The 27,920-nt window shown below is 36.3% G+C and overlaps 1 protein-coding gene across 2 annotated transcripts in view; it reads right to left on the bottom strand.

Annotated features, from left to right (window-relative positions):
- Positions 1-7,117: 7,117 nt before the first annotated feature.
- Positions 7,118-27,920, bottom strand: part of BBS9 (Bardet-Biedl syndrome 9) — a 329,524-nt gene continuing 308,721 nt past the window's right edge. For both annotated transcript variants that reach the window (XM_013196009.3, XM_048075628.2), the window contains one exon: positions 7,118-7,494. In XM_013196009.3, coding sequence (XP_013051463.3) covers positions 7,454-7,494 — 41 coding nt within the window. In that variant the 3' untranslated portion in view covers positions 7,118-7,453. The remainder of the gene's footprint in view (positions 7,495-27,920) is intronic.

Below are 27,920 nucleotides of genomic sequence, written 5' to 3'. Positions count from 1 at the left end.
AACTTTCCTCCATTGGATGACATACTTGGGCAGTAGCCGTTTAAAAAAAAAAAAAAAAAAAAAGCTTCAACTTTTTTAGAGCACATTTGGTTTTCCATTCATTATTTTTCTGATGCTGAAAGCAATGGTATTCATCCCAGAGAAGAACAGCTACATTTTATTTCAAAGGTTTAAGCAAAACACTCATTTTGCTCCAAGTTGTCCTTCTTTCTTTAAGGATTTTAAAACACGTGTACAAAGTGGCTGCTGGGAGAAATCATCAGTTTATGGTCTGTGGGATTGGGTATAAAAAGAAGAGAAAAAGAAGGAAGAAGAGAAAGAAATAAATTAAACAATTGCAAAAGTGACTGCTATCTACAAAAATGTGGATGACGAGAAGGACTCCTCTCCCCATGAGATGAGCTAATGAATGCTGAATGTGGAATGATCTGGTTTAAAAAAAAAAAAAAAAGACAGAAATAGAAAAATAAAATCAGATCTTAATATACTGTGTACCATCCACAACTTTCTTCCACCTTGTTTTTGCTAACCTTACCTGTAGTAATTTCATGGAAGATCACACTTGACCTTCTCCAATCCTGCAGTAAGAAATTAGAATCCACCTCTGCTAGGACTTGTTTTCCTATGACTCTTGATTTACAGTGGTGTGGGACTAAATAGGTGCAACCGATACAGCAATGATAAATCATTAGTTGATCTGAAAGGCCAGTCCTTTTTCGTCCATGTTCTTCTTTGGTTGTTTGGCACACAAACACCTTCATTTTCAGTCTTCTCTTACCGATATCAAGCTGCTTGGTATCACTGCATCCATTTCCTGCTGCTTGACCACCACTTTAAAATGAATAAAGTAATAAAATCAACATAGTAAAAAACTTAGTTATTCCCCCAAACACATTGTAGGCTTTGGGATACAGTCTTATGAGATTTAGCAAAGTAAGGACTGATCCAATCTGTCCTTGGATCAAAAACCTTGGTGTTGTTTCCTGAAGTTTTTAAGAATGGCACCTATGCTACATTCATTAACAATGATAAAATGTCTCAGTATAATAAGAGGAGACTGGAGGTGCCAATTTTTGAATAGTACATGAAATTGAGGAAATAGTAACAACAACATCAGTTTAGAAAAAACAAGGCAACTTTTTAACAGATAGAGGGCCAAGATTTCTGCTAATTAGATGCCAAATTAACTAAGAGCATTCTTCCTAACAGAACATGTCCTGGAAATACTTCCCTCCCATACTCTCTTGGCCGGGGAGCAGAAGGGGGGCATGCTGCTCATTGCTTGATTTCCTAAACTATTTAACAGTGCTGCTTGTGTTGTCGAAAAGCTGCTATACATCATCCTGAGAGTGACTTCATCTCAGAAGTGGCTGAAGTAACCTGCATAAAGTGTTTTGAGATTCTATTCAGTTTGAAAGGGCCTATTTAACATGCAGCATCACTGTCTACAGAGAAGCAATCACTTCTAGGGTGGAATGCAGAAGTTGTTTAATAAATACTGACTAGCTAATCCTCACAGATACTGTATTTGGGGAATAATACCTTTCTGAGCAATCCTCATAATTTATTACATCATCTAGCTAACAGTAAATTGTGCTTATATGGCTGAGGTCACTGGGCCTGTTCAGCCTGGAGAAGAGGAGGCTGAGAGGGAACCTCATCGCAGTCTACAACTTCCTCGTGAGGGGGAGTGGAAAGGCAGGTGACCTATTCTCTGTAATCATCAGTGACAGGACCCGCGGGAACGGTGTTAAGCTGAGGCAGGGGAAGTTTAGGCTGGACATCAGGAAGAGGTTCTTCACTGAAAGGGTGGTCGCACACTGGAACAGGCTCCCCAGTGAAGTATTCACTGCACCAAGCCTGTCTGAATTTAAGAAGCGATTGGACTGTGCACTTAGTCACGTGGTCTAAAATTTTGGGTAGACCTGTGCGGTGCCAGGAGTTGGACTTGATGATCCTTATGGGTCCCTTCCAACTCGGGATATTCTATGATTCTATGATTATATGTCATCTTATAGTGTCATGTGGCCTCCGGTAGAGGAGTATGGATGTTCTCCCATCCAAATCTATGGCAAAATACTCAGTAAAATTAAATGAAGGTAGATCTGGGCATCTAATCAGTTTACAGTAATGACTCAGGATGACTGACCTTCCTTCAAGATTACTGATCAGGCAACAGCTTATATAATCAGAACAGAGCTTTTATCTTATTTCTGCAGCTGAATGTGCTGTCAGTCTGCACCCAGCTGAAGCTGTGGTGGAGGGTGAACTGTGATCTGCAATGATCATTCCCACTTACAAAGCACTCCAAGTCTCTATTCTGCTCATAAGGATGAATCAAAATACCTTATCAAACATTGTTATCATTTTCCTCTGGAGTCTTAACTGCTTTTGCCAAAAATAATTTCCAAAATGAAATATTTTTTATGATGAGTGTAGTGTTGAAGTGGTAAAGTAGCAAACAAGTGAATAATGCAATGTGCTCATGCTATATCAAGTGGAAAAAACTCCCACTAGAGTTAACATCAATTACATCCTGTAGCCTGAGGATGTGGATCTATTCCAGGGCTCCTGGTTAGTTTTATAGCTTTTTTTTCCACTATTAAAAACATAATTTTGCTCAATCTTTTCAATTTAAGAATGAGGATGAATACTGAAATCTTCAATACAGCAGGTTCATCTGCAAACATGCATGCCCCATACACACATAGTAAATCTAAGCACATGACAGTTTATGTAAAGGAAGCATCAACCTACAATGAGTACCTAAGAATATATAATGTTTTACTCCCTTTCCTGCTTTTGACAACATGAAACTCCTGGAAAATACCGCAGTGATTTAAAATAACAAATATATTTATTTAAAACTGCTTGCATGTTGCATTTTCTTTGTACTCCTTGCTACAGCAGATACGAAGTTATGGCAACCAGGACATGTTGTCAGAAAATACAAGGTCAAAACAATTAACTGTCTTAGGCTTTCATCCCCAAATTAATAAAATCACTTGCTATACATTTAATGCTAATAAAACTGGTAAGTGTCTTTGCTGTGATCTGCTGGTCTCCTGTATATTCCCCCAAAACTAGCAGCTTCTGTGCAGAAAACAGCTAGTCATCTTGCAAAGAAGGACAGAAATAATCATTTCTGATACTATTGACCACTGTAAGAATTTACAATACAGGAAATGAACAAGTAGAGAAGAGTTTCAGACTGTAAACCAAGCAATGTTTTCTAATCTTTATATGAATATAATTCTTGTATTGAATTTGGTCCATTGAGGTACTAGAATAAATTCTCATAGAAACAATGCATTCAATAGCACTTCTAATTTGGGTCACTTTCGTTAATTTTAAGCCCAGCCTAGTAGAACACCACATGCCTTGACCTCCTGCTTGTTTCTTCAGAACCTGAGGGCATTCACTCACCTCAAGAGGATTATGGCTCACATACAAATGAGAAGCTATGCGAACTTAAACATTCAAGTATCTAAACTTAAACATCCTTTGAGTTGTGGAGGAAGAACCAAGTCAGCTGCAAAGAGCATATGAAGATACACAAATACTGGAGGAATCCTATGCTACAAGGCGGTGCATGAACAAAGCAGCATGATGTCAAAGGGTGACTAGAAAGCTATGGAAAACTAAGGGTTAATTTCAAGGAAGCAATACAGAAGCTTGCTTTCAGGAGTATGTCATATATTTTGCAGTACCGTCGGAACAGTATTTTGAAAAGAGTATTTATAAACAGGATATTCTGATAAGAAAGAAAAATGCTTATTCAATATAATGTATAACTTGTAGTTTTTATGCTGAAAGCACTTGACATAGAAATAAAATCTCTGCTCAGCAAATTTTGTTTTATGGCAGTAAATTACTCTTTATAAGCAACAGAGGAATATTGAAACTTATCTCTAAAACTCTGTGCATAGTAAATGCTGAAGAAGAGAAAAGAAGACATTATAAAGCAAAATTCAACTCCTGGAAAATAAAGAAATGCTGTTTTTCTGTGTCATAGTTTAATAATAGTTGGACAGAAGAATCAATCTGGAGCTGCAAAGAAAAGCCCTGGTTTGAACTCAGCATTGTGTTCAAAGCCCAAAAGATCATCAGAGACCAAATCTCCAGATTTTTGTCATCAGAGTAGTAATTGTTTTAATCTGTTTTTCTAAATTGCTACAGCACAAAAAAAAACAAAATGAATGAAAAGCCCTTGGAAGATAACAATCAGAAAATAATACAATAATACAAAAAATATTTACCTGTTTAACAGAAATAAAATGCATATATTTTATGTTATGACTTAATTTAGAAAATGCATTTCAAAATGCTACAGCACAAATATAATAAAAAAGTTGCCATGACCCTCAGTACGGTTTTCAAAATGTTACAAAATTCACTTTAGATATAAGTATCCAAAACTGATTTTAATAAAATGATTGTTTAAAATTTATTTTTATCTGTGAGCCAACTAAAAATATAAATTCTCCTCAAATATTTATTCTAGAAGACTGCATATTTAAGCTCAGAAAGATACAGTTCTTATATGAGTAATCTTTTTGCAGAATAAATCATTAAGTTTCTAGATATGACATTTATATTAATGACTCCACCACACTGTAGTCTTATAATTAACAGAACATCTGATCAGGCATACTCTAAAATCCTGTTCAGAATCATTTGACTACTCAGCAATGTCCTTCTTGGCCTCAGAAACATTGTCAATGAGAACCCAACATTTTGTCCTCCTCACCTAGCAATGTTTCCTGACACTTTTCGGTTGGTCGACTCTCTAACTCCAAAACTTCCTGTAACTGGCCTGATTTTTTTCCAGCCAAAAAGAACTTTCTTAAAAATTCAAACTACATTTGAGATCTGCTAAGAATTACTTTACAATATTTTCTCTTAGCATGCTGTGTAAATGACTACATTTCAACGACTTCCTTCCTCTGAATTAGCTGGACTATTTGGCATTTGGGGAAATCAAGTAATTTTTACTCAAAGCAACTTTATTTCTCTCTTAAATCCTGACGATACTATCAAATATCACAATTTAGTACAATATACAAAGAGGTCACATTACTATTATAGACAGTTCTAGCTTTTTTTTTTTTCTTTATTACCACCATGTTTTTCCTTTTCTGTAGAAAGAGTCTCATGTGACCTCATTTTACAAAGCATGGAGCAGAAAAGACAAATAAGAGTGCTTCTGAGCCTTACATATTAAAATGATAAAAAATAAATAAAAGCCTATGAAATAATTGACCTGAGTGCCTATTTGTTTACCCTAAGCTCCCAATGAAGCCAGGCAGCTCTGAGCATTGGGATCACATTCAATAATAATAATTATGAAAGAGTAATATATTTCATGAAAGTCTCACAGTAGTGTGTTCTCCAGGTAATATTATACACATATAGTTTAGGATTCTTTGGTCCAGGATTCTACAACATAATGGCACTTCTATGGCATGGGGAAAAAAAAAAAAAAAAAAAAAGGTAGACAGCAGTGGATTTTTCTAGATTACCTAGTAGCCACTGACAAGAGAACAAAAGAAGATTTGAGATCTATAGTTAAAGTTTAAGCCTAATAGCTACAGTAATTGATTAGTTCTCCATGGATTTTCCTTGGTCATTGAGGTGTGTACAGAAACTACAGGAGATTATTTTATTGTGTAATTTTCACAACACAGCAGGATACATTTACAATGGGTTAGATACTGCCCTCCTGACAAAAACCATGGGGGAGGGATCAGAATGAAAAAACTCAGCCAGCAGAATCCCTCCGTAACAAGCAGGGGGTAGGATTTTTCCTTCCTGGGAAAGAGGCAAGATTTTGTGCACCACAGCTTACAGGTATCTGAGGTCTCCTGGGGGACAGAGTCATTTTTATCGGCAACCCCTGCTCACTTCAGTCCTAGTGGTATCAGAAGCCATACCCAGTTCCCTGGCCACTTGACTCCATTTAATGTTGAAAAGGGCTCCATGAAACATGATTATATCAAGTTTACTGAGCCAGACCAGGATCAAAGGGCTAAGAAGCAGATGCACAATTGGTGCAAAGTGGTTTAGTTTTTGGGGGTGGATACAAAGAGTTTGAAAGTAAACATGGAGCTGATGAAAGTTGTTGGCTTAAGAGATCCTGAAAAATGTCTCCTTTTTATCCACAGATCAAGTCTGGCACAGACCACAGAAACTGTCGACGACCCTGCCAAAAGAGCACAAATGTGAGTTGGAAGGACCTTTACTATGGCTAGAACAGGAGTTGGTGAAACCAAGATGAAAGTGGGATGTGCAGATAGTTCATCCAATTTCATCCCTGAGAAATTATGCTGGGCTGCACTATATTTTCTGTATTTGCAATCCAAAAAAAAAATTTAAAAAATTGCTTCTGATTTTTTATGAACCACTAACAACCAAGAGAGACCTTGTTCAGCTGTCTTTACTCTTAACCCATGTATCAATTATCTTCAGTTTCAAATATCTTTTACTGATGCTGCACTCAGCTCACTCTTAAGAACTCAGATATAATCTTGACACTTTCAAACCCTACGCCACGGTTTGCCAGGGTGTTTGGGTTGTCTCAGTTGTTGTCTCATCGCAGGCACCTTGGGTGGACCTGACTTTCAGACTGTAAATATTCAGCACTTTCTAAAAACTGAACCAACTAAGCACCCTCCAACTGGATTCATAAAAATTAAGGCACTCAAAAATTGCTAGTTACTTTTGAAACTCTTACCCATAACTAGAACAGGCTGACTGACAGGAAAAAAAGAAATCACCAGTAACCATAAAAAGATCCATCTGTTGCTGTGCTCAGGGTACTTACAGTGTAAACTTTATTCATGTTCATAGTGACATAGTTAATGGCAAAAGGGTTTGCCCTTTATGTCCAGTAACCATATTTTACTCTGTATCTCTTGAGAGCAGGAGTCTATATAAGCAATGAGAGACGGGGCGCAGGGTGGGGAGGGTGGGTAGTTGATGGATTACCAGTTTTTCTTCTTGTGGTGAATTCAGCTGTCTGGAATTGTGAATGTTAGTACAGGAGAAAAGGAGATAGTTATCTTTTGTCAAAGCTGTGATATAACAAATGTATAGTTCAAAATATCTTAAAAAACAGATAAAACATATCCTGAAACAAAGATTGCTTTTAACTATCTGTAAACAGTCTTTGATCAATCAACAGAATCCTTAGAAGGGCTGATGTATCACAAAACATAACACAACATCCCTACCACAGTTGGGTAAGTGCATAAGCTTTGCTCACAGAAAGGATGCTAGCAGTTGGCAGGAAGACCCAACCAAAATGATTAGAATGGAACTTTTTTGTATAAATTAGCACAGTCCTCTCTTTCTGGAGGCTGCAATCAGGACAGAATAAAAAGAATTGGTACTGCTGCCTTATAAATGCATTTGATATCAGATAGAAATTCCTCCTGAGGGTCATCTTCATGTTTCATGGCTTTTCTTCTTCCTCTGCTGCATCCTCAGACAAACCTATAAAGAGAAAAAGATGCTTAAAAATTCAGTGTACTTAGCAACTGCACGCACTATAATTTTGATTTTACTTGTTTGTAAAAGCTTTGGTTATAGCTGGAGGAAACAATTTATTACATGCAACATAGAATAAAAATGCATAACTTGCAAATTCAAGCACTCACAAGTTTAGGAAATATACACATTAAAGACAATTTCATATCAGCTCCTTTATGTATATGACAAATGATGCAATCTTTAAGTTTTAAATTCTGGACTACTCTTACATGTGAAGAAAAATGGTAGAGAATAATCGGGCATATGATCTGACACACAGTTCTCTACTTGATTTTACCTTCACCTTTTTCCAGGTAGAACTGGCAATACAAATTGCAAAACAATAGAAAATTAGGCTCCATAAACTAATTAATAAGGATTTATTTTATTTTATTTTATTTTATTTTAATATAAGACTAACACTTTGGGCAAGGGGAAAATAGCAAAGCCCTTGTACAGAAGGTAACTTCTGCTTTAAACCAGGAACATATGAGTTTCCCGTCTTCAAATATCTGTGCAAAGGTTAATCCATCTTTGATTGGATATTAATCTTTGCAATAATGAACCTGACAAAATCAAAAAAGTAGGTAGAAACTCATAAAAAGTTGCCTGAAATATTTATGGAGAAAAAGAGCAGTGGGTAATCACAGAAATTTGTATATGCACATACTTGCATAGGTTAATTAAAAGTGATTATTTAACCCAGGTTTCTTACATGTCTGCTATTGGTTTATGCTGAAGATGATTTAACTTAAATCCTTTTCAAATGAACATAAAGCAATCCAAAATAAATTGGCAGTATAACCAAATGATATATGAATAATAATACAAGTAACACACAACTTTTATGTAGTATTTTTTCTAACGAGACATCTCTGAAGAAGGCTGAAATCTCTACACACCCAGTGAAGTGAAATCACCCATCAGGTCAGCAGAAGAATTAAATTTGACTGTCCAGGTCTTCTAAACCCAGGCTAGTTCATTGACTGAAGGCCCAACTGCCTTTGTAATCATATTCACACAGAATTTAGCACCAACAATTTACATCATTAAAGAAAAAAAAGGGGGGGGGGGGCGGAGGGAAGGAGGGAAGGAGGGAAGGAGGGAAGGAGGGAAGGAGGGAAGGAGGGAAGGAGGGAAGGAGGGAAGGAGGGAAGGAGGGAAGGAGGGAAGGAGGGAAGGAGGGAAGGAGGGAAGGGGAAGTGTTCATTTAGATCCATGCAATTTCACATGAATAAAAACATCCATGTTACTTTTTTTGTTGTTTTATTTGTCAGGGTTTTTTTTTGCACCACCACTGTCTTCTGGTGCTTGTGGATTTCAGTATGTGCATGAATGGTTTTCATAACTGCTGGTAATAATTTAAACAAATTTTACCTCAAGCCTTGAAATTGAAATAAAGCGAGGCTAACAGAGAGGCTAACAGAGAGCAGATCAAGGATAAAATTGCCAAGATACAAAAGACTAAAGCAATAAGATTTCAGTAACAGCTGGAAGCCCAAGGCCCCCAAAGGACAATTAAAAATACCATGTTAAGAGCTGACATGGGTTTACAAAGGTCAGCCCTGAAATGGTAGTTCCTTTGTTCAAAAATCTTATTGCATAGTACATGCTGGGATGCCAAAGGGACCAGCAGCAGGTCCCATCTTGTTTCATTAATGATCTAGAGGAAGGAGGTAGGTAGCATGATAATGAAATGTGTGGATTATAAGAAACCCAGATGAGCTACAAATGCTGGAGAGGAGAAATAATTATTGCTCCAGGACCTAAGAGATTAACAATGCTGAGAGAAGATACATAAGATACCATTTGAAATACATCATGAGAATAATCTTAAACAGATGGTTGCTGAGGAAAGCCCCACAGAAGTAGCACAGTGGAAAGAGCTGCAGAAGACAGGCATTTGCCATGAAATAGGCCACGTAGCTCAACGCAGTGTAGAACCACAGAAGCCACTGCAGAGCCCACAGTGAATACTGCTCCTGACTATACAGCTTTATTGAAATCACATCTGCAGCTGTTTACAGCTCTCTGTACTCCATAAAAAAGACATTGGAGAATGCCTTACTTTCCCTCCACAATCAGGGAAAAGAGGTTGCAAGAGTTTGGAAACAGCTTTCTGCACACACTTCCTAAAAGCTGGACGGACACACAAATAAGAAACAGAAAAGGGCAGCATGCTTACATCGGCAGTTTGTCCCTGAAGAGGATAGCCAGAGATTTACCAGACAGACCAAGAGGCACTAACCTGTGCATTAGCATTGCCCACTGAGTTGCACACTTCAAGACGTACAACACTGCTACTGCACAGTGCCCTCAATATCAACGCAACTACATTTGAGGACTTGCTAGAGGACATCTGAGAATCTTAACAGCAGGAAATTAAGGAAGGAAAGGTTTAGGAAAAATACTGGGGGGAGGGAGGGGTGGGACATGGACCTTTTCCTTTAGTAGGCTGAAGCCGTAACATATTAAAAAATAAAATCTAGTTATAAAATTGTAAAGCAAAAATAGTTATTGGAGATGTAAAATAGTGCCCAAGGTACTCTTTTCAAAAACTGTTACTTCCATGAGATGGACTTCTTAAAAATAATTCCTGTGTCTATTTCTGTAAATTGCTATGCCAAAATGGTCAATGTGAATGGCTGCTTGCAAGCTCATGAAACACAGTGGATCAACTAAACCTATGTGTTAGCTGTAATTATGAGCTGGCAGAACTGAAACTTACAGCAGGATTTACCTCAATTTCATACAGCTTTGCCTGACAGCACTATACAAAACTTCGGGTAACCTGGTAATACTTCTGCATGGATCAAAGAACTACCACATGAGTAAACTGTGGGAGAGGTGAGCTAACATGAAGTATAGACTGCAGCTATTTTTGTTATGTAACTCTAAAATGGGAGGCAATATGAAAACATAGCTTGCAATAATGAGCCTCCCCACCTCTACCCTGTATTTTTCAACATGCCATATTTATTAGTCAACTAGGAGAACAACATAAATTTTGCATTGAGAGGTTTATTATCAGTATATTCTGACAAGCTCAGGCAGATCCTAAGCAATACTTGGTAAAAAATTAAGAATTCCATAGATTAAGGCCCCTGTACCTCATTTCAAAAGGAAAAAAAAAAAAAAACTTTCTTATGCCCCCATATTTCCCATTAGGAAATTCTCAGTGTTTCATTTTATAGACCATGCAAAAATTCCATCAGAGTAGTACTGGTATTATACACACACACACTTTGATAAATGTGTATTAAAGGGATAATAATGGAAATAACCATGATAAACTAACCCTTGTGCAGTAGGAAACCCCAAGAGTTTCTGGAGAAAAGTTTTCAAAATTAAGTTATAGTATGTGATTGAATTAATATCCTGATTAGCAACATGAGATTACACATCTGAAATTAAAAATGCATTACACTTTCATCCACTTAAATCCCTCAAATTATTATTATTATTATTATTATTATTATTATTATTATTTGTATTTGTCAATCAGAGCACATTAGCACCCTTATGAAAGCAACTTCTGTAAACAAAGCCATGGAATATTTCAGTCATACCAATTTACCCTTTGAAAAGCATGATTAATGCACACATATTGCTGAGTCACAGAAAGTTCATTTGTAGAACAAAATGCATTTTTGAGCCTTGAAAACTGAGAGAAAGATCTTAGAAAAACAGTTACAGTGACAGAAACACCAAAGACAGCTGAAGAAAAAGCAAAACAAAACACTTTACTCGAGTTATTATTCATGCAGCTAGAGGGGAAAAATAAAGAACGTTTAGAGGGAAGGATTATATTTGAGCATGATGGCAGAAGGGAGGTGAAAGGATTGTTTTCATAAATTGTTCATACTAAGCATTATGGTGTAAGGTTTAAAGATGTTCAGGTTAAATCGTTAGGCAATGGAAGAAACTACCCATGGAGGTGGCTGAGTCAAGGATATGAGAGGTTTGTCAAGACAGGGTAGAAGAAATCCTAGAGGGGATTAGTGAAGAGGAAGATACAAAGGCTTTCAACTGGATGACCTAAGGGATCTTCTCCAGTCGTATCATTTATGCTGCTATGACTCATCCTAAGAGAACATTCTGGACTCTCATGAATTACTGGCTGAGCTTCTTGGATACTATTGCACATTATTCTACTCTGAAGCATGCATAAAACTAAGTCAAAGTTGGCTTTGAAGTGTTTAATCTACAATATTCAACACTTCCCAGTCTCTTTCATACTGTGACTCAGAAAAAGGGCTGTTATAACAAGAGAACTGAAAGTTATTTTAAGTTCAGATTAAGCTGGAGAAGGGAGGCACCACTTTCCTCAGCTCTTCCCACCTAAAAGAAAAGAGGAAAAAAACACCCTGTCTCATGGCCTGATGGTTAAAATTGCTATTTCTAGATCAGACATAAAGCCACCTTAGAACAAACTACAGATTTAAAGAAAGTTCTTCATAAAATTTTGGATGCAAAACTAAATGTTCCAAATGATCAAAGTTAATAGCTCTTTTCACTTTTTTGTTAACAAAAGAAGACAGATTTTTCCCAGCACCTTCAAGTCATATTTCTGGAAATCATGATAATTTTCTTTTTAAGAACTTCATCTTTTCACTGCTAATAATTTTGATTATCATTATAAACTTCTTGAGGAAGTATATATGGCTTCCTTTTTCTTAGCATATAATCTTTATTCCATGGACACTATCCAAAGGGTTTTTCAAAAGGTTTAAGAAAGTAACAATATCTTGCTTATCCCAGTTTAGCTTGGAGTGCAAAAGGGATTAGTGCGAAATCATTGACTCTAATGTGGTGGTGAAGATTGATCATCATGATAGACAAGCTACAAACTTTCCTACAGTGGGCTTTAACAGGAGAAACTGGACTTGATCAGTATTCAGTACCACTTTCTGTGGAATAATAAACTGAAAGTGAGCTTTACGATTCCCTCCCAAGCCACCAGTGAGTCACTGATCACAGCATACATAATTTAAAAATGATCAGACTTTTGTATCTGAAGGGGGAGTGATGGTAGATAAATGAGTGGGAAGCATGAACTGACTCATTCATTAAAGAATTGTGCAAATAAAAGAAACTTGCTTTTCATTTAGGAAGTGTGACTGAGAGCAAAGAGTTCATTCAGTGAACTGCTCTTTGTCCTAAGGGGCTATATACATCACAGAATGGATAATGTGAAACAACAGTTTCCATCACTCATTTTTAGATATGTCCTCTACTAACTGCAATACAAGTCCAAGCTACGTGAAGCTAGCAACAGCTCAGTTTCTAAACTGATGAAAAATAGCAGGGCAGCCCTTACCCTGGGTTTATCAGGGGTCTATTCACACAAAATTTTATAAACCTCGCTAAAAGCTTTCCTTTGTCATTCTGACTTAATACTAACATGTAATAGCAGTATAACACAGGGGAGATAACAAGTAACAAGGAGGTAACAAGTAAGAACAACAGAAACATTTGACAACTGTCCACAGATTATTTTTTTTTAAACCAAATTTTAAATGCTTTACAAAGTTCTTGTGCATTCATGCCACTTGGCAGTAGCCATCAACGGAGAATCTATACTATAGATATGGGCATATGGCAACTCAGGTTGAATGTGAAAAGGGACATGTTAGGAAAAGTGACAAAGTTCCTTCCCAGGTAATATCTTTATATTCCTTTGTTTTGCAAAGCATAGCAAATAAATATTCCTCTCAATGATTTTGTTCTGATAACGAACAAACTGTGGTGTGTTTGTATTGTATAATACTGTTGTCTTTAATTTTCATTACATCAAATTTTGTACATACACACATACCCATAACAAACCCCTAATACAGAATTTTTTATTGAAAACCACACCACCTAAAAACAGAATTAGAGCTGCCAACAATGGATCCAGGGAATGAACAAGTAGACTGAATTACTGCTTATCTGTTTTGGGAAAGGTAAGGAGGTATGCACCAGTTCACAGATCTTAGGACTATTCAAGTACTCAACCTGTAAATGGTAAGAAATCAGACTCCTACACTTATAATGTTGCAAAGTTACTATACTTTTTTTTTTTCACATCTTTCTGCTTTTTATTTGGAGAAAGCCCAAGACAAATTTATTTTATCTAATGTAAAATTACAAAACGTGAACATCAGGAAAAGCAACCAGAGATATGACCAAAAGTTCCCAAGGAGCAAAGTTGCTTCTTCTAATGATCATGGTGATTTTATTTATTTATACATAATATATAATAATATAACATATATATATAACTGGGAATAAGTACTTTCTAGAAGAAATGAAGAATTGTCAAGAAAAAAAATAAATGAATCTAGCTTACATTCCTAGATATCAATATGGAGAGAAAAACAAAAGGAATGGTATCATGGTTAGTTTGAAGAAATGCAGGGGAACAAAAAAAAATCAGAAAATCATCCAAAGATGATTACAAAGGAAACTGAATATGCTTGAGGGAAGACAAACTGCATAAAAAGCAGTTACCTATCATGAAATAAATAAATTGGTCATAATACCTGGCTTACCATGAACAGCTATAAAATGCTAGACATTATTCTAGGAAACTTGCAAATTTTTTATTTTTATTTTTTGAGAAACATTTGTTTTCATTTGGAGATGAAAAAAAAGGAAAAGTTACAAATGACTTTTACATTTCAGCTTCAACAGGTACTTCCTACCAGGAAGTAAATCTCTAAAACTGAGTTTGCTCCTCAGTGGCCAGTTTCTTATTAGCTACTGTCCTTTTGTAGAGCAGTAAATTAATTCAGCAAATTCTAAAGTAAATACGCACAATACAAATCTAAAACTTAATTATGGCCACATGAATGTCAACGGTTCAATTTATTTCTCATCAATCCTACATCTCATTCAGTGCAACTGAAAATCTACTACACATTTCAGAAATGTTGGCTCTTCAATAACTTACTGCTAGAAAAAAAATATTTGAGCCATGGACATTCAGATTAGACAGATATTACGCTACTGTATTAAAAAGAGAGTCTTGGCATAGATGCAATTCTTTGCTTTTTCCTGGGGAGAAGTAATGCCATAGTAGTTGGTCTTCCAGCTGCTTGCTTCGTTGTGATGTTTTTGACTTCCCAGGCAGAAAGATTTGCCAGCTGACCATTAAGAAAACCTTTTTCTTCCCAGACAAGTGCTCATCATGACAGATAGGCAAAACTCCAGGGGTAGGTTAGCTTTAGGGCAAGATTTTCCACCATTTTCATATGAATGGTAGGGAATCCTCCTCCTGGAGACAGCCACCCAGTGTCTGCCTGCAGGATGATCTAAGATCCTTCAAGGATATGAGATATATATACATATATATATATATACACACACACACACACATATATGTTAGATGTATATACACATATATATGTTACACTTTCTACTCCTATAGGCTGACTGCTGTTAATATCTTCAAACATTCATCACCTACCTTTGTAACTTCAGCTAATACTGAGCAAACTTTTCAGCTGAGATAATTTTCCTTTGAAAAATGCAGGTGCAGGTCAAACAAACCATTTGTCAAATTCCTGCTGAATTTGTCAGATCAATGTGACTGTAAAAATAAAAATTCTTAAAGCTTTTTTGATACTTTCAAAATCTTCTGGATTATCATTTCACACTGAAGTATCATAAATAAACTTCCTCAAATTTCTGGAGAAAAAGAGAAACTTAAAAGAATCATTGGAGGATGTCATAAAATACTCATAATCTTTTTCAAAGTTAAAAAAAAATGTTATTCACAGAGCTCTACCCTTGTTAGTGTACCTGTGTCTTAAATAAGTCAAACTAGTGCAGTTATCTTTTTTTTTTTGCATGATATAATTGTCAGAATGAAGCTTTCAACAAATTTAACTACAATATATACATGCAAAGTATATTATGCAACATCAGCCTCAGCAAAACATGGAATAAGAAGTATTTTAGATTTACAAGGATTTTTTTTATTTTTTTTTTAATGAATAAGTCTGATATAGACATGTATTTAGGACCTATGCTGTGCTTCTTTTGCAAATATAACTTCAGTGGCCACAGAAGTTACATAGTCTCCCCTTCCTCCAGTAGAGACTTACTACATTTCCTCTATATCCTCTAGAGAGTTAGCCCATGACTCCTGAGTACCAGAACAACAAAACAAAAGAAAAGCCAAAAGAACAGTGTAAATAATACTGTGATTTTGTGGAAAACATAAAAGAGGGAGGGGAGAGAAAATAGCTAAAAGCAAAGTGACATTAACGAACATTTAGTGCAATGAAGAGATAAAAAACAGGATTAAGAAGATGAATTCAAGGAAAGGAATATTCAGCCTGCTTTAATGCCATGTATTCTCCCAAGGGAAATGGTGGTAGCCACATGGCTTATAACATTTGCAAATTAGACCAAGTACTGCAATGAAGAAAACTATCTGGCAGTGTCAGAGAGATGGTCAAGCTGACATAACAGGAGTTTTCCATTTCTAATTCCTATTATCATACAACAAATCTGAGGTGCTACAGATTCCTAAGTGTTTTGTAATATTCGCAGAAACATCAGATTTTGCTTACCATCAAGCATTCAGCAACTGAATACTCTTCAGTATGTTGTTCCTTTTAACAATGGAACATTACAGTGCAAATGATAAAATCATATTCAAGATTTCCATGGATTCCTCTGGAAATAACATACAGCAGGATTTTACCATTTGATGTCATTTTTCCTTTGGAGTCTTGTGGGAAAAAGGGCTTGGTAGGGAGACAGGTTTGAGAGAAAATATGTTTGGAAAAAAAAAAGTAGAAAGAAAGAAAGAAAAACAAAGGAAAAACAATACTTTTGTGTAATACTTTCCAATCTTGAATTTCACACATTCCTTTTAAGCTACACTATAAGAGAAAAATGCTCTAAGAGTTTTTTTCCACATGCAATCTTTTGATAAGTCTCTGTGTTGGCTGAAAAGCAAAGGAAATAAAAAAAAAATAAAAGTATATATTAAAGTAACAGATGATGTTTAGTTTAACTGGACACTTAATAAGCTTCTCTTTCTGTCGTTCATCAAAAATGTGTATCTGCTTGTTTTATTTATTTATTTAGTCAAAATCATACCTTTGCAAATGCAAAGAATGATTAGGAGGTAGAGGTGTCATATAATAGTAATTTGTAATTTTCTTCTGATAACTATTCTTAACTGTCTTAACAGCTACCATTACATCAAAGAACTGTGTTCTAATTCCCCTTATTTCTACTGCTTTTCCACCGATAACGTTCTTGTCTCATACAGATGGAAGTGGTTCCATCCCCTGTTATGTTCCTGGCTATCTCCAGGCACATCTTGGTAGTAGTAGCTAGAATGGCAATTTCAGCACTTGCAATGAAAATTGTAAAGCTACTCAGATTTGATGATCCTATTAAGGATTCCCTAAGGCCAAAATCTCTGCATTTCTGAGCAATGACTAGAAATTTATGGGCCATCCATCCTAACACCAAAATCAGCAGAGCCAGAGGGAGGGCAGCACTTTGTAGGCCTGAGCCTTTTAGCACTTCTAGAAAGATTGGTAGAAGCCAACACGCCTGCATCTAAGGCTTGGAATGATGAAAATAACAGTTTTAAATGTTGTATGGATTTTCTCATGGGCCCAGGAAGCAATAAAAACTAACTATAGTCAGACTGTAGGAGAGCAATATAGCTTTCATCATTTTCAGTGACTTTAGGGAAAATAAGCTCAATTTTTATAGACAGGCAATTCAGTATTGCAAATTTTAAGAAAACTGCTATGGGAATTCCACAATAAACTCAGTTTATATCTGAATTACTGTTTTCTGCAAAGACACTGCTCAAAATAAGAAATGTGGCCTCATGTAAATGACTTGGTTTGGTTATGGTGCAACACAACTACCTGCCTTAGATCACAGGCTTCTTCTTGAACTGGACATTAGTGATGCAAGGAAAAGCAAACAATTTCATTCTGGTGGTTATGTAATGTTAAGATTATTTACTCATTGATTAATAAGGTGGAGTGTCTGAACAAAGCTAAGAACTCAAAGACGTATCTTAAGCTAAAAGGAGAAAGAAAAGATACAATGTGGTAAAAAATTGCCAAAAAATACATTCAAATATAGTGAGGAGGAGATCTTTTGTCATGCAGTGTTTCAATTCATCAATCACATTGCAGTTCTCTCTAACTTTGGAAGAAGTTTAGAATCATAGAATATCCTAAGTTGGAAGGGACCCACAAGGATCACCAAGTCCAACTACAGTTTAAATAACAGAAGCTTAAAACATTTAGAAATAAATTGACAAATCTCAACATATTCAAAGCATCATGCTGCAAATAGTCATTTAAAAACAAACAAATAATTGATTTAAGACCAGGTACTGCAAACACTTGCTGTGGTTATACACAAATAATTCCACTGAATTTAAGGAGTCCTATAGGAATTCTCAACCATGTAAATGCCTGCAGAAGTACAGTCTAATTTTCACACAAAGTTTTTAAGACGGGAGCTGATTTTCTGTATTCTGATATGAGCAGCATAACGTTATCAATTGAGTATTATCAATTAATGACACAAAAAGATCTCTCGAATTTCCCAGATTCAGCAGTTGTATCTACATAACAGAGAAAGAGCTGCCTTTGGAGCTGCTTTACCTCTGTGTAGCTTCTCATCTACCTGAGACAGCCTAAAGATAGTTCAGTCAAGCTTGAAGATATCCTGCCTGGCAAAGAAAACTCACAGGTCTCTGTATATTCAACATTCTTCTTCCATACTAATGCTGGTAAGGCCCACAAACCTATGCATGAAGACAGCATCTAGGCCACTGTTCTCTGTTCTTATTTATGTAAGCAATAATGTATGCCTCCCCAAGAAGGAGGAGATCCAGGTTTTCAAAATCCACTTTGAAGTCAGATGAAGTCTTCCTCAACATAAATCTGTTCCTACTTAACACCTGATAGGACAGAAGGTTAAGGTTTACTTGTTGGGAGAAGAGTGAACTACTAATGCATGATACATAATCATCTGCAATTCCAGTTCAGAAAGGTTCCTCCAAACACTTAAGCGTATGATCAAGTGAGATCAGCAGAACTAAACAAACCAGGTATGTGTTCAAGTTGTTGGTATGATTTGGGTATATGCCCAAGCACTTTCCTAACAAAGAATCCAAGTTCAGCTTTAAATGCTTTCCTAAATCATGGACCAAACTTCTCTGATACTATAACACAATATTTCGACATATATTCTATCAGTGGTGATATGAATACCCTTATGTGTGCATTTCAATATTATTTCACAAATTTAAACTTGCTAGTATACTAACTTTGGAAAAATCTTTTAAATGTGACACTGGGTTTGTGTATCATTCTTTCCTTTTTTTTCCTCTCCCTTCCTCCTAGATTTTGCAGATGATCTCTGAAACCCTAGTATAAAAGAACTGCAGTGAAGCAGACAGAACAAAAAATTTTTAAAAACTACATTTTTGTTCTGAACAAAATATAAATGCTAATGAACAATGCTCATACAGTAACAAAAAAAATGATACATTTTTTAATCCTTTTCATTTCACTGTGAATGTGTGACTTACAAGTAATGTAGTTACGGCTTTTTATTTTTATTTTTTAAATCTAGAAAGCTGGTTACAACACCCAAGGAAATACCTAAATCATATATTACATTTAACTCAATACAGTTTTGCTTAAAGCTTTCTTTCTTGGGAAATGAATGCTTTTCTTTTTCCAAAATGATCTCAGATTAGTCCCTACTTCTACACATGGCATTTCTGATCTCTCGCTGTGGGAGAGCTTTACCAAGTCCACACAGAGCTCCAAAACCTCCATTGGAGACTCTCAAGGTGATAGCTTGTGGAAAAAAAAAATAATAATAAAAAGTAGAGAAGTAGAGAGAAATGTTATTGAGACAGATTCTGTTGCAGCAAAACTGAAAACTAAATACAGTAGATAAAGATTTATCAAAATGTAGACGGAGGTAGTCCCACATTGCTTGCTGCTAGGATCTTGCAACATGTTGTATGCTATTGCTTCTCTCCCGATGTGTTTGCAGTTGCTGGTCTTGTTTCTGTAATCAGGGCTTTTGTTGGAAGAAAGGCAATATACATCACATGTAAGATGTTTTGAGAGGAGCTGTGAGTTGTTATAGATTATTTTTTGCCTTTTAACCCTTACTTGGAATGCTTCGTAACTGTTTTGCAATCTGTCATCCGTGAAGTCACAGTCTGCAGCCCATGAAACTACATCAAACAGGAAAATAAACATAACCCTTGCAGCATCTTCAGCTAGAGGTGCAAAGATATGCTCATCTGCAAGAAATGGGCCAGCAGAAATCCATGATTGTGAAAGTGAAAACTAGTAGTTCAATGGTGCATGAAGATGAAAAGGAAAGGATCAAATTGTAGTTTTAGCAGTATTAAATTGCAGATGACGTACAAGAAAACACTAAAACATACAAACAACAACAACGAAAAGTGGACCAAAGTTTCAAATATGCTATTTTAAGGTAGTATCTACTCTCCTCTCATGCCTTTAGGAATGCAAGTAGGACAGCAGCACTTTTGAAATAGGTCCAGGTATTAGCAACTCACATAATGTGTTGCTGTAAGACTACCAAGTAGCTTAGGAAAGACAGTTCCTTTAAGCATGGTGGAATAGTCCGCTGGCTCACACATAACATGGCCAGATCTTCTCCACCCACACAGGAGAAATCAAGTTCTGCTGTTAAAAATGCTGTTTGCCTGAAGGATTCCATATGTGCTACCAGACTGAATCCCTGTGCAGTAGCTTGGAAAAGAATGTCTACTCATTTTTAACAAATTACAGATTTAAAAAAGAATGAGTTACTCTCATATCTATCACACATCATGCATGGGATGAAAAATTAAATGACTTAATGCTTGTAAAACTAAACTGGATCCTACTGAGGTACTATCTTCTGAGATGCTGCAACACCACTTCCTATTCAAGCCAATGCTGTTTCAAACAACTTCCTAGAAATGCTTCTAACACTTCTTTACCTTCCAAATTCTAGGATCAAAATGTTCTCTGCCTTTATTCTTTCTTTTAAAACTGATCTACAAATCTCTTTATCCAGTATGTGATGCCACCTTCATGTGCCAATACCCAAATCCAGCACATTTCAAGCCTCATATGTTGTTCCGTGCTCTTTCACAAGAGACAGAGATACAAGAAGGAGAATGATAAAGTCTAAATACAGCTTTAAATAAATCATTTATCTTTGTGAGGTCTTTCTGTGCCCTTTTGGCATACTGAGCTTTAGATTAGTACAATCTGTCTAAAACTTTGGATAGCAATTTCTATAAATGTGAATAAATAATTTTAAGTATTTTAATTAGCTAATGGAAATAATACAAGGCTCTACCATATCTTCCTCAAAGGCATGTGCTCATTTGTCCACAAAGCACATTTTCTACTTTCTTAATCAATGGGTGTTCAAATCATGACAGGTACTGGCAGTGGCTTCAGGGTGGGAGCAGAAAGTGACCCACAAAGCTCAATGCGATTATGAGTCAACTGAAGTCATAAGTCAACAGCAGCCTGTAGCTGGTTGATTCTCCAGTAGGTGTTTTACTTCAGCCATTATTACAGATTGCCATATGGCAATACTGCAGGTTTATTATGCCTGCCAAAGTACATAAAAAATATCCAAACCAAACTAAAATCTGCCAGATTCTGAAAATATCATGTAACACCCTGTTCTGTATCTGTAACAGCATCCAAAGTAACGTTTCGGAGAGCTGACCACAACCACACCCATTCCTGTGTCTGCAATAGAGCCTGAAGTTTTTTCATGGACAGCCATTGCACTTAATTTTTTAAAGTGATCCTTGGCTATTTGATTGCCGTGATTTAACACAGTAATAGCAATAATCCAGACTGTGCTCAAACCGGTCACAGCACGTCCAAAACTGTTTATAAGCATCAGCTTCTGCTTTATGAGCTATTTTCATTGCCCTTAATAATGAAGTTCCTTCTTGGCACATCTGAATAGGCCAAGAACATACAAAAAAGAAGGCCTTGATTTTTGTTTGACTGAGTATTTGATAACAGCACTTAACTGCACAATTTCTTCTTTAACTTCAGATCAGGCTGAAGCCATTTAAAATGCCCAGTGCATTGCAATTTTTAGTTCAAGACAGAACTGCATGCAGAACATGGTCTATATGAGACAAAATCTGACAGCTCTTCAAACTCTGTATCAACTTCAAAGCCATCAAAATCAGGTTCCCATGTTCAATATCTTTAAGCAGACTATCAGACTCAAGATTTATGGTTATGCCTTCACTAAATCTGGTCTTTGAGCTAGTACTTTCCAACTGGTAACCAAGCCCCTTTCTGTATACCTTCAGAATAGAAAGCTCATCATTGGCAGTCTATCTGGTTATATTATTCAATTAAAATAATACTTTCCATGGACTGGAATGACCTCTTAACATATGAATTTCATTCTTCATAACATTTGAATTCCCAGTAACTGAATGCATAACTTAAGACTTCCGATATCCCAAAAGTCAACGTTTTATTATGCAGTCATTAAGGTTAGACAAAGGAAAGGATACTTCCCCTTAAAAGTAGGTTTTGTTCAATAGTGAAGGCACATGAGTAATATACAACATAAAATTATTTTAGAATCATAGAATCACAGAATATTGAGTTGGAAGGGACCCACGATGATAACTGAGTACAAATCCTGACTCCACACAGGAGTTTCTCCATGTACCTAAGATACAATGTCCAAACTCTTCTTGAATACCAGCATGCCTGGGGGCACAATGACTTTGTCTACTGAAGAGAAAATATCTCACATTTATTTTCTTAATGTGTTATCTTTAAGATACTAAGAGAATATTTAATGCAAGCATTAATATTTTTATCAATGTTTCTATAAAACTTACCCAACTTCTGTCTACACAGTTATAGCAGGTGAAAGGCAGAAGTAGCCTTCCATCTATGCACAATATGAAAGAACATCATTTCTCTAGGAGATGTTTTTACTGTAAATCCAATGCTTATAAAGGCAGTGCAACTGAAAGCAGGTGGGACGCAGTACAGAGGCTTCTCATCATTCTAAGCATATAGTTCAGCTCACTCACAAATAATAAAGCTTCTATGCTTATTCAGTCTTGTACTTTTCGTAAAGCAAGGCCAGTCAATTGTGCCAAATAATATGTTGTCCAACTTGGACTAAACTGAGAACACTAAGCTCATTTTCCTAGTGAACTGTGCTGTACTTGTATGATTTCTACATTACAAGCAGACATTATCTATAAGGAAAGAGAATTAAAAACTTTCTAAAGTCAGCACTGTTTCTAATTTCTTATATTCTTGGTGAAATCTTAAAGGTTACTATACTCGAGATTAAAACTTAAAACGGAAGTTATCACCATGATATAAAAGCACCCACACGACAGCATATAATTAGATAATCATGTGCATACTTATATATAGTCACTCTGCCAAATTCTGCACTGTCACTATTGTTCATATTTGATCTGATAGCTGGAAGACATTCCTTAGACCACTTTCTTTAAAACTGTAAACAGTAGATACTATCATCCTTTATACACATTAAAGATTAACAAGTTGCTAATAAAACCTTTACCACATTCATTTTTTGCTAACTTAAAAGTAAGAAGAAGATAAAAGGGTAACTTGCATCTCATTATGTTGAATTGTAACAGTGAGAAAGAAAAACAAAGATAAAGTGGGAGTTTACATGGTAAATCTACTGATAGCTGAACTTCTTCAGATAAAATAAAAACTATAAAACAGTTTGAAATAGTTTGAAGTATTAAAAAGATCAGTTAACTTTCTGGCACCTTTCATTCCCTCCTTCTTACATTATCTACTTTCATAAACATTTTTTTAAAATTTGGATCCTGGCTGGTATCAAGCACTAAGGAGTGAGAGTATGAATAGCTGTTTTCTTTGAAATCTGGCTTGCCAAGGAGTGAAACTGTCACCCAAGTCTGCAGAAGCAGCCCTTCTGAGATCCTTATATAACTTTGAAAGGCCAAGAGGCTGCAATAATGAAATTGGGTGTGGTTTTTCTTTTGTTTGTTTAAGTCTGGTTGTCTTGCACTGGAGAAATATATGCTCTGAACTGTGCTGAGGTCTGTGATCGCAACTCAGTTTTGAAAGTGGAAAGTTTCCTTTATAGAAAATGTTGGTCTGCCATACATTTTCATTCTTAGCTACATCAAAATACAGAAGTTAACCAAAAAATAAAAAAAAATCCTTTTAAAAAATTTTTAAATTGGCAATGTCACTGTAAAATGAATTGTGGTTATGAAGAACAACAGAAACAACAGTCTGGTTTCCTATGTATTTCTGTCAGATATTTACATACTCCCTCTCCCACAGTTTCCCCAGCTAAACCCACCTATGTCCCCTCTACTCTCACCTCACAGTACCCTCAGCTGCCCTTCATGTCTAGTAATTTCCTCCCAAGCAGGACCTACAAATTAGGCTGGTTTTAAGGTAAGGTTGTGCTTACTTAAGATCACATCAAACACAACAGATAAGTGTTAAAATCATGTTTGAGCTTTCTCCCTAGTAATGTGAACCTTTCCTTTACACCCACCTGACAACTTCTGTGAAATTTGTATGAAATTATTCAAGATGTCTATCTCTCTTTTAAATGCATCAAAAATTGGCCATGGGGGTTAAACAAGGGTGGAGTGAGAACAGGCAAATGTTATGATTACACAGGGTTTCAAAGCAGGTTAAAAAATGAAAGGCATTTTTCTTCAATATGAAATAATTGGACATTTTAAAGTTATAATTTTGGGAGATTCCAGTTCAGAAAATCCAAATGTCCTATTTCAGTTTGTCCAGTTGCTTTATGTCGAGTAGAAATACATGTATTTTCAGCTTGGCTTCCTGCATGCCATCCCCCTCTCTCTCAGAGACTTCCACTGAGGCTTCTGAAGAACAGAGCAAGCTCTGTCCCAACCAGATGTGGTGAACAGACTGGCAAGATGCCAGGCGATCCTTTGAACACACCCACAACCTCAGTGCCATCAAAGGGGTCTCCACCACATACTCCCAGCACAGCTCTACCCTCCTAGGTAACTAGAAGAGCTGTAGCCCCACTTGGGCCTTCTGGGCCTGGGCCTCTCTGAGGGCCTAGGATTTCTGTGAAACTTGTGGAAGCTGATTTCTGTGGGCTGCTCCAACTGCAATTACTTTAGGCTTGTGCTAGATTATCTCCTCTTTTCCAAACATCAGACCTTGAAGCAAGGCTTGAACGATTTTTCTGCCACACCTGCACTTAAGGAAATACTCCTTAGCTGCAACCTGGAGTTGCTACTTCAAGACTTACAGGCTGGAACAACAAGAATAATCTTGCCCAGTGGAAGAAACTTTTGCTGGCAGTAGGGAATGAGCAGAGAGCCAACATTTTCCTACAACAAGAAGGGACTGAATAATGGAAAGAACAGGAGCCCATAGAGTGAGCACTTTGCAGTAAAGGCTTGAAAAACAGGTGCTCGTTTTCAAGAGGAAGTAATCAGGTTTATTTTTTATTTATTTATTTATTTTTATTTTTAACGTATAGTTCTGGATGAAACGCTGAATGAGAAGCCTCACCTTCACAAACATAAGAGGAGGATTCTTTACGCTGCTACCACACATCCCTAGATTGCACCAAGCAAAGCAAGGCTTTGGTGGTGCAGTGGGGAAAGGAAGATGTGGTTATGCATCTGGCACAGGCACACCTAACAATGAATATCTCTGTGGTGGTGAAATTCTTTGTTGGGAATCTACAGCATGTACAAAACACTGTTGGAGCTAAACTGTGCAGAATGTTACTATTTTAAAGGAATCCTGGGTATTATTAACCAACCTTTATAGTGCTACTCCTTACTGGGGCATACCAGTTAAGAAAACACAGCACGGTAACATGAAAACATACACCAGTAATCTTCTGTTGGTCACACATTTGAGAGAACAGAAGGGTTTAGGCAATGATGATCTCAATGCAACCATCTAGTCAGATGCCTGGAATAAATGAGAATATAGAATTTCACCCAATGATTTACTCTAACAAGCCTTTCATTCTAGTTGAGTTTTCTGATGTAAAAACTTCAAGTAAAGAATGAATTACATCTGTAAGGAAGCTATTAATTTCTGCTCAAAATTTGTCCTTTATTTCTACATCCATTTTTTTTCTTGCCTCTGCTTCCAGCTGTGTACACGTACAATACATTGGTTCAAAAATCATTATCTGGTTTTGTTCATCTCTACTTTACATCAAACAAAACCAAAGAGGAAGTAAAAAATAGCTGTTATATGCATATTACAGATCACTTAATCTCACGTCTAGTGTCATAACAAAGTACAAGATAACAATCTTGAATCTAACACACATTGTCTACTGAAATTGTCACTGCTTTGATAGTGAGTTCAATTTGTCAGTACATAGAAGGATTAAATCTAGGTAAAGCACATATCTGAGCAAACCACACCCAGCATGGACAGTTTCCCTATTTGTCTGGGACCACTTAAGGAGACAGAAATGCACTTTTAGTTTCAGTAGATTTTTCTCCACAGCATACATAATTGTGTGGTGGACTTTTCTCTCCTTTTTAAAATATGTTTGAAAAACAAATGACTTTTTTTTTTTTGAAAAAAAAAAACACTTTGCTTTAATATGTTGTTCTACTGCCAGATCATTTTCATTATAAAAAAAAACAGTATATTTTTAAAAACAAATTATTCTCTGGCCATGACTATGGAATAGGAACTCCGTTATGTGCTATGTGTCAGTCACTGGAATAACAGAGTGAAGATACTGAGGGTCTCAGCAAAGTGAATCTGGGTTTTATAAACTGGAAACCTGTACTCTGCACATTGGAACTTTATAATGGAAAGGCCCCTACTTATTAAAGATGGGTGTTTTCTTCACTGGAAGGCACTGGCAGACAAAGCCTTCAGCTTTAGTGTCATAACATACTAACAAGAGTGGAACAATCTTCTTGTTACAAAAGATTAATTCTCTCTCAATAAAGAAATGGTGTAGCTCAGAGAGCCAGTATGTAGAGCGATGAGGACAAACTGGGTATTTCTTTAGTATCCTAAAAATGCCCTTTCAGCTCATGAGGTAGGAAAACAGGCACTATGGGAACCTAGTTGCACGAAGTTGCAATGGTGTAAGATGGAAAGGGAAGAGCACAGTTTTATGCTGTTTCTGAACAACAGGAGGGTCTCTGTCACCTCTGACGGAGGATGTTGACCAAAAATCATGTCTGGTTGTGAAAACCTCAACCAGGTTTGAGAGATGAAATGGCATACAGGAGCAGAGCAATGCAAGACAAAACAGAGCTCTCTGTGCTCTGGCTAAGCTGAGGTAGCTGAATTCATAGTGTAAATGTAAAATTTCAGAAAAATATCATTTTATCATGTTAATCAACAAACTAAGAACAACACCAGGAACACAGTTACATTCACACCTATGTCACCTTTTACTAAAGCCTCGAGCCCTAAAGCCATTCCTGGCAGCTGCTCTGCAGAAGTTAATATTACTAAAGACAGCAGCTTCATAATTCAGAAATGCATAGACACTGGAACCAGGTCCCCCGATCAGGTCATCTGTCTGAGAATCAACAGGCTACTGTTGCTTTGTTTCTAACCACTTCCTGACTATCGTTTAGCGATTTAGCCTTTCACCACCTGGTTTGTATTTGATTTACAAAAATAAAAATAAACAATCTCCCCCAAGTCACAGCAAGAATATTGCACAGTATGCAGTTTGTGACCAAAGAGGCTAGGAGCTGAGGCAATACATTCTCTGGTACCTAAGCAACAGGTCAGGTTGGTCGCCAGCTAAGCCAATACTTCTGGTGTGAAGCATTTGTTGAACTCTCTAAAACAATAAGAAAGATTTGTTCCATCACTGAATTAGAAAACCATATTTAAGGATGGCTGTGTAAATAAAGAGGAAGTTCATTCAAAACCAGTGACTCAGAGGCCAGTTATTTCTGGAATATAAAGAAAATTGACCTGGGAAGAGGTCCTAAAGTTTGAAGCTATAATTCTACTGCTTTCCTTCAATATGAAAGTATACACGGGAATAAAAATGGCCCTGAAATATAAAAATTAAAGAATGAACTGATTTTTTTGAGAGGTTTTGCTGTGGATGCAACTTATTTTTTATTTCATTGTTAACTCTAAAAGGCAATTGATGAATTAAAAAGCTGAGGTACCTATTTTCTTCCTAGTAAATAATACTGTAATATTTTACTGCTTACAATTGTATATAATATTGTAAAATTGTAAATATTTTGTAAATAAGACAATCCCATCCTTTGTAACATTTTATGGATAACATAGCATTATAATTTTAATTTATCCACTTTTAATTAGCTC

The sequence above is a fragment of the Anser cygnoides genome, chromosome 2 (assembly GCF_040182565.1).
Source record: "Anser cygnoides isolate HZ-2024a breed goose chromosome 2, Taihu_goose_T2T_genome, whole genome shotgun sequence".
NCBI lineage: Eukaryota > Metazoa > Chordata > Aves > Anseriformes > Anatidae > Anser > Anser cygnoides.
The sequence above is the reverse complement of the archived record's forward strand: the minus strand, read 5'-3'. Positions and strand labels throughout refer to the sequence as shown.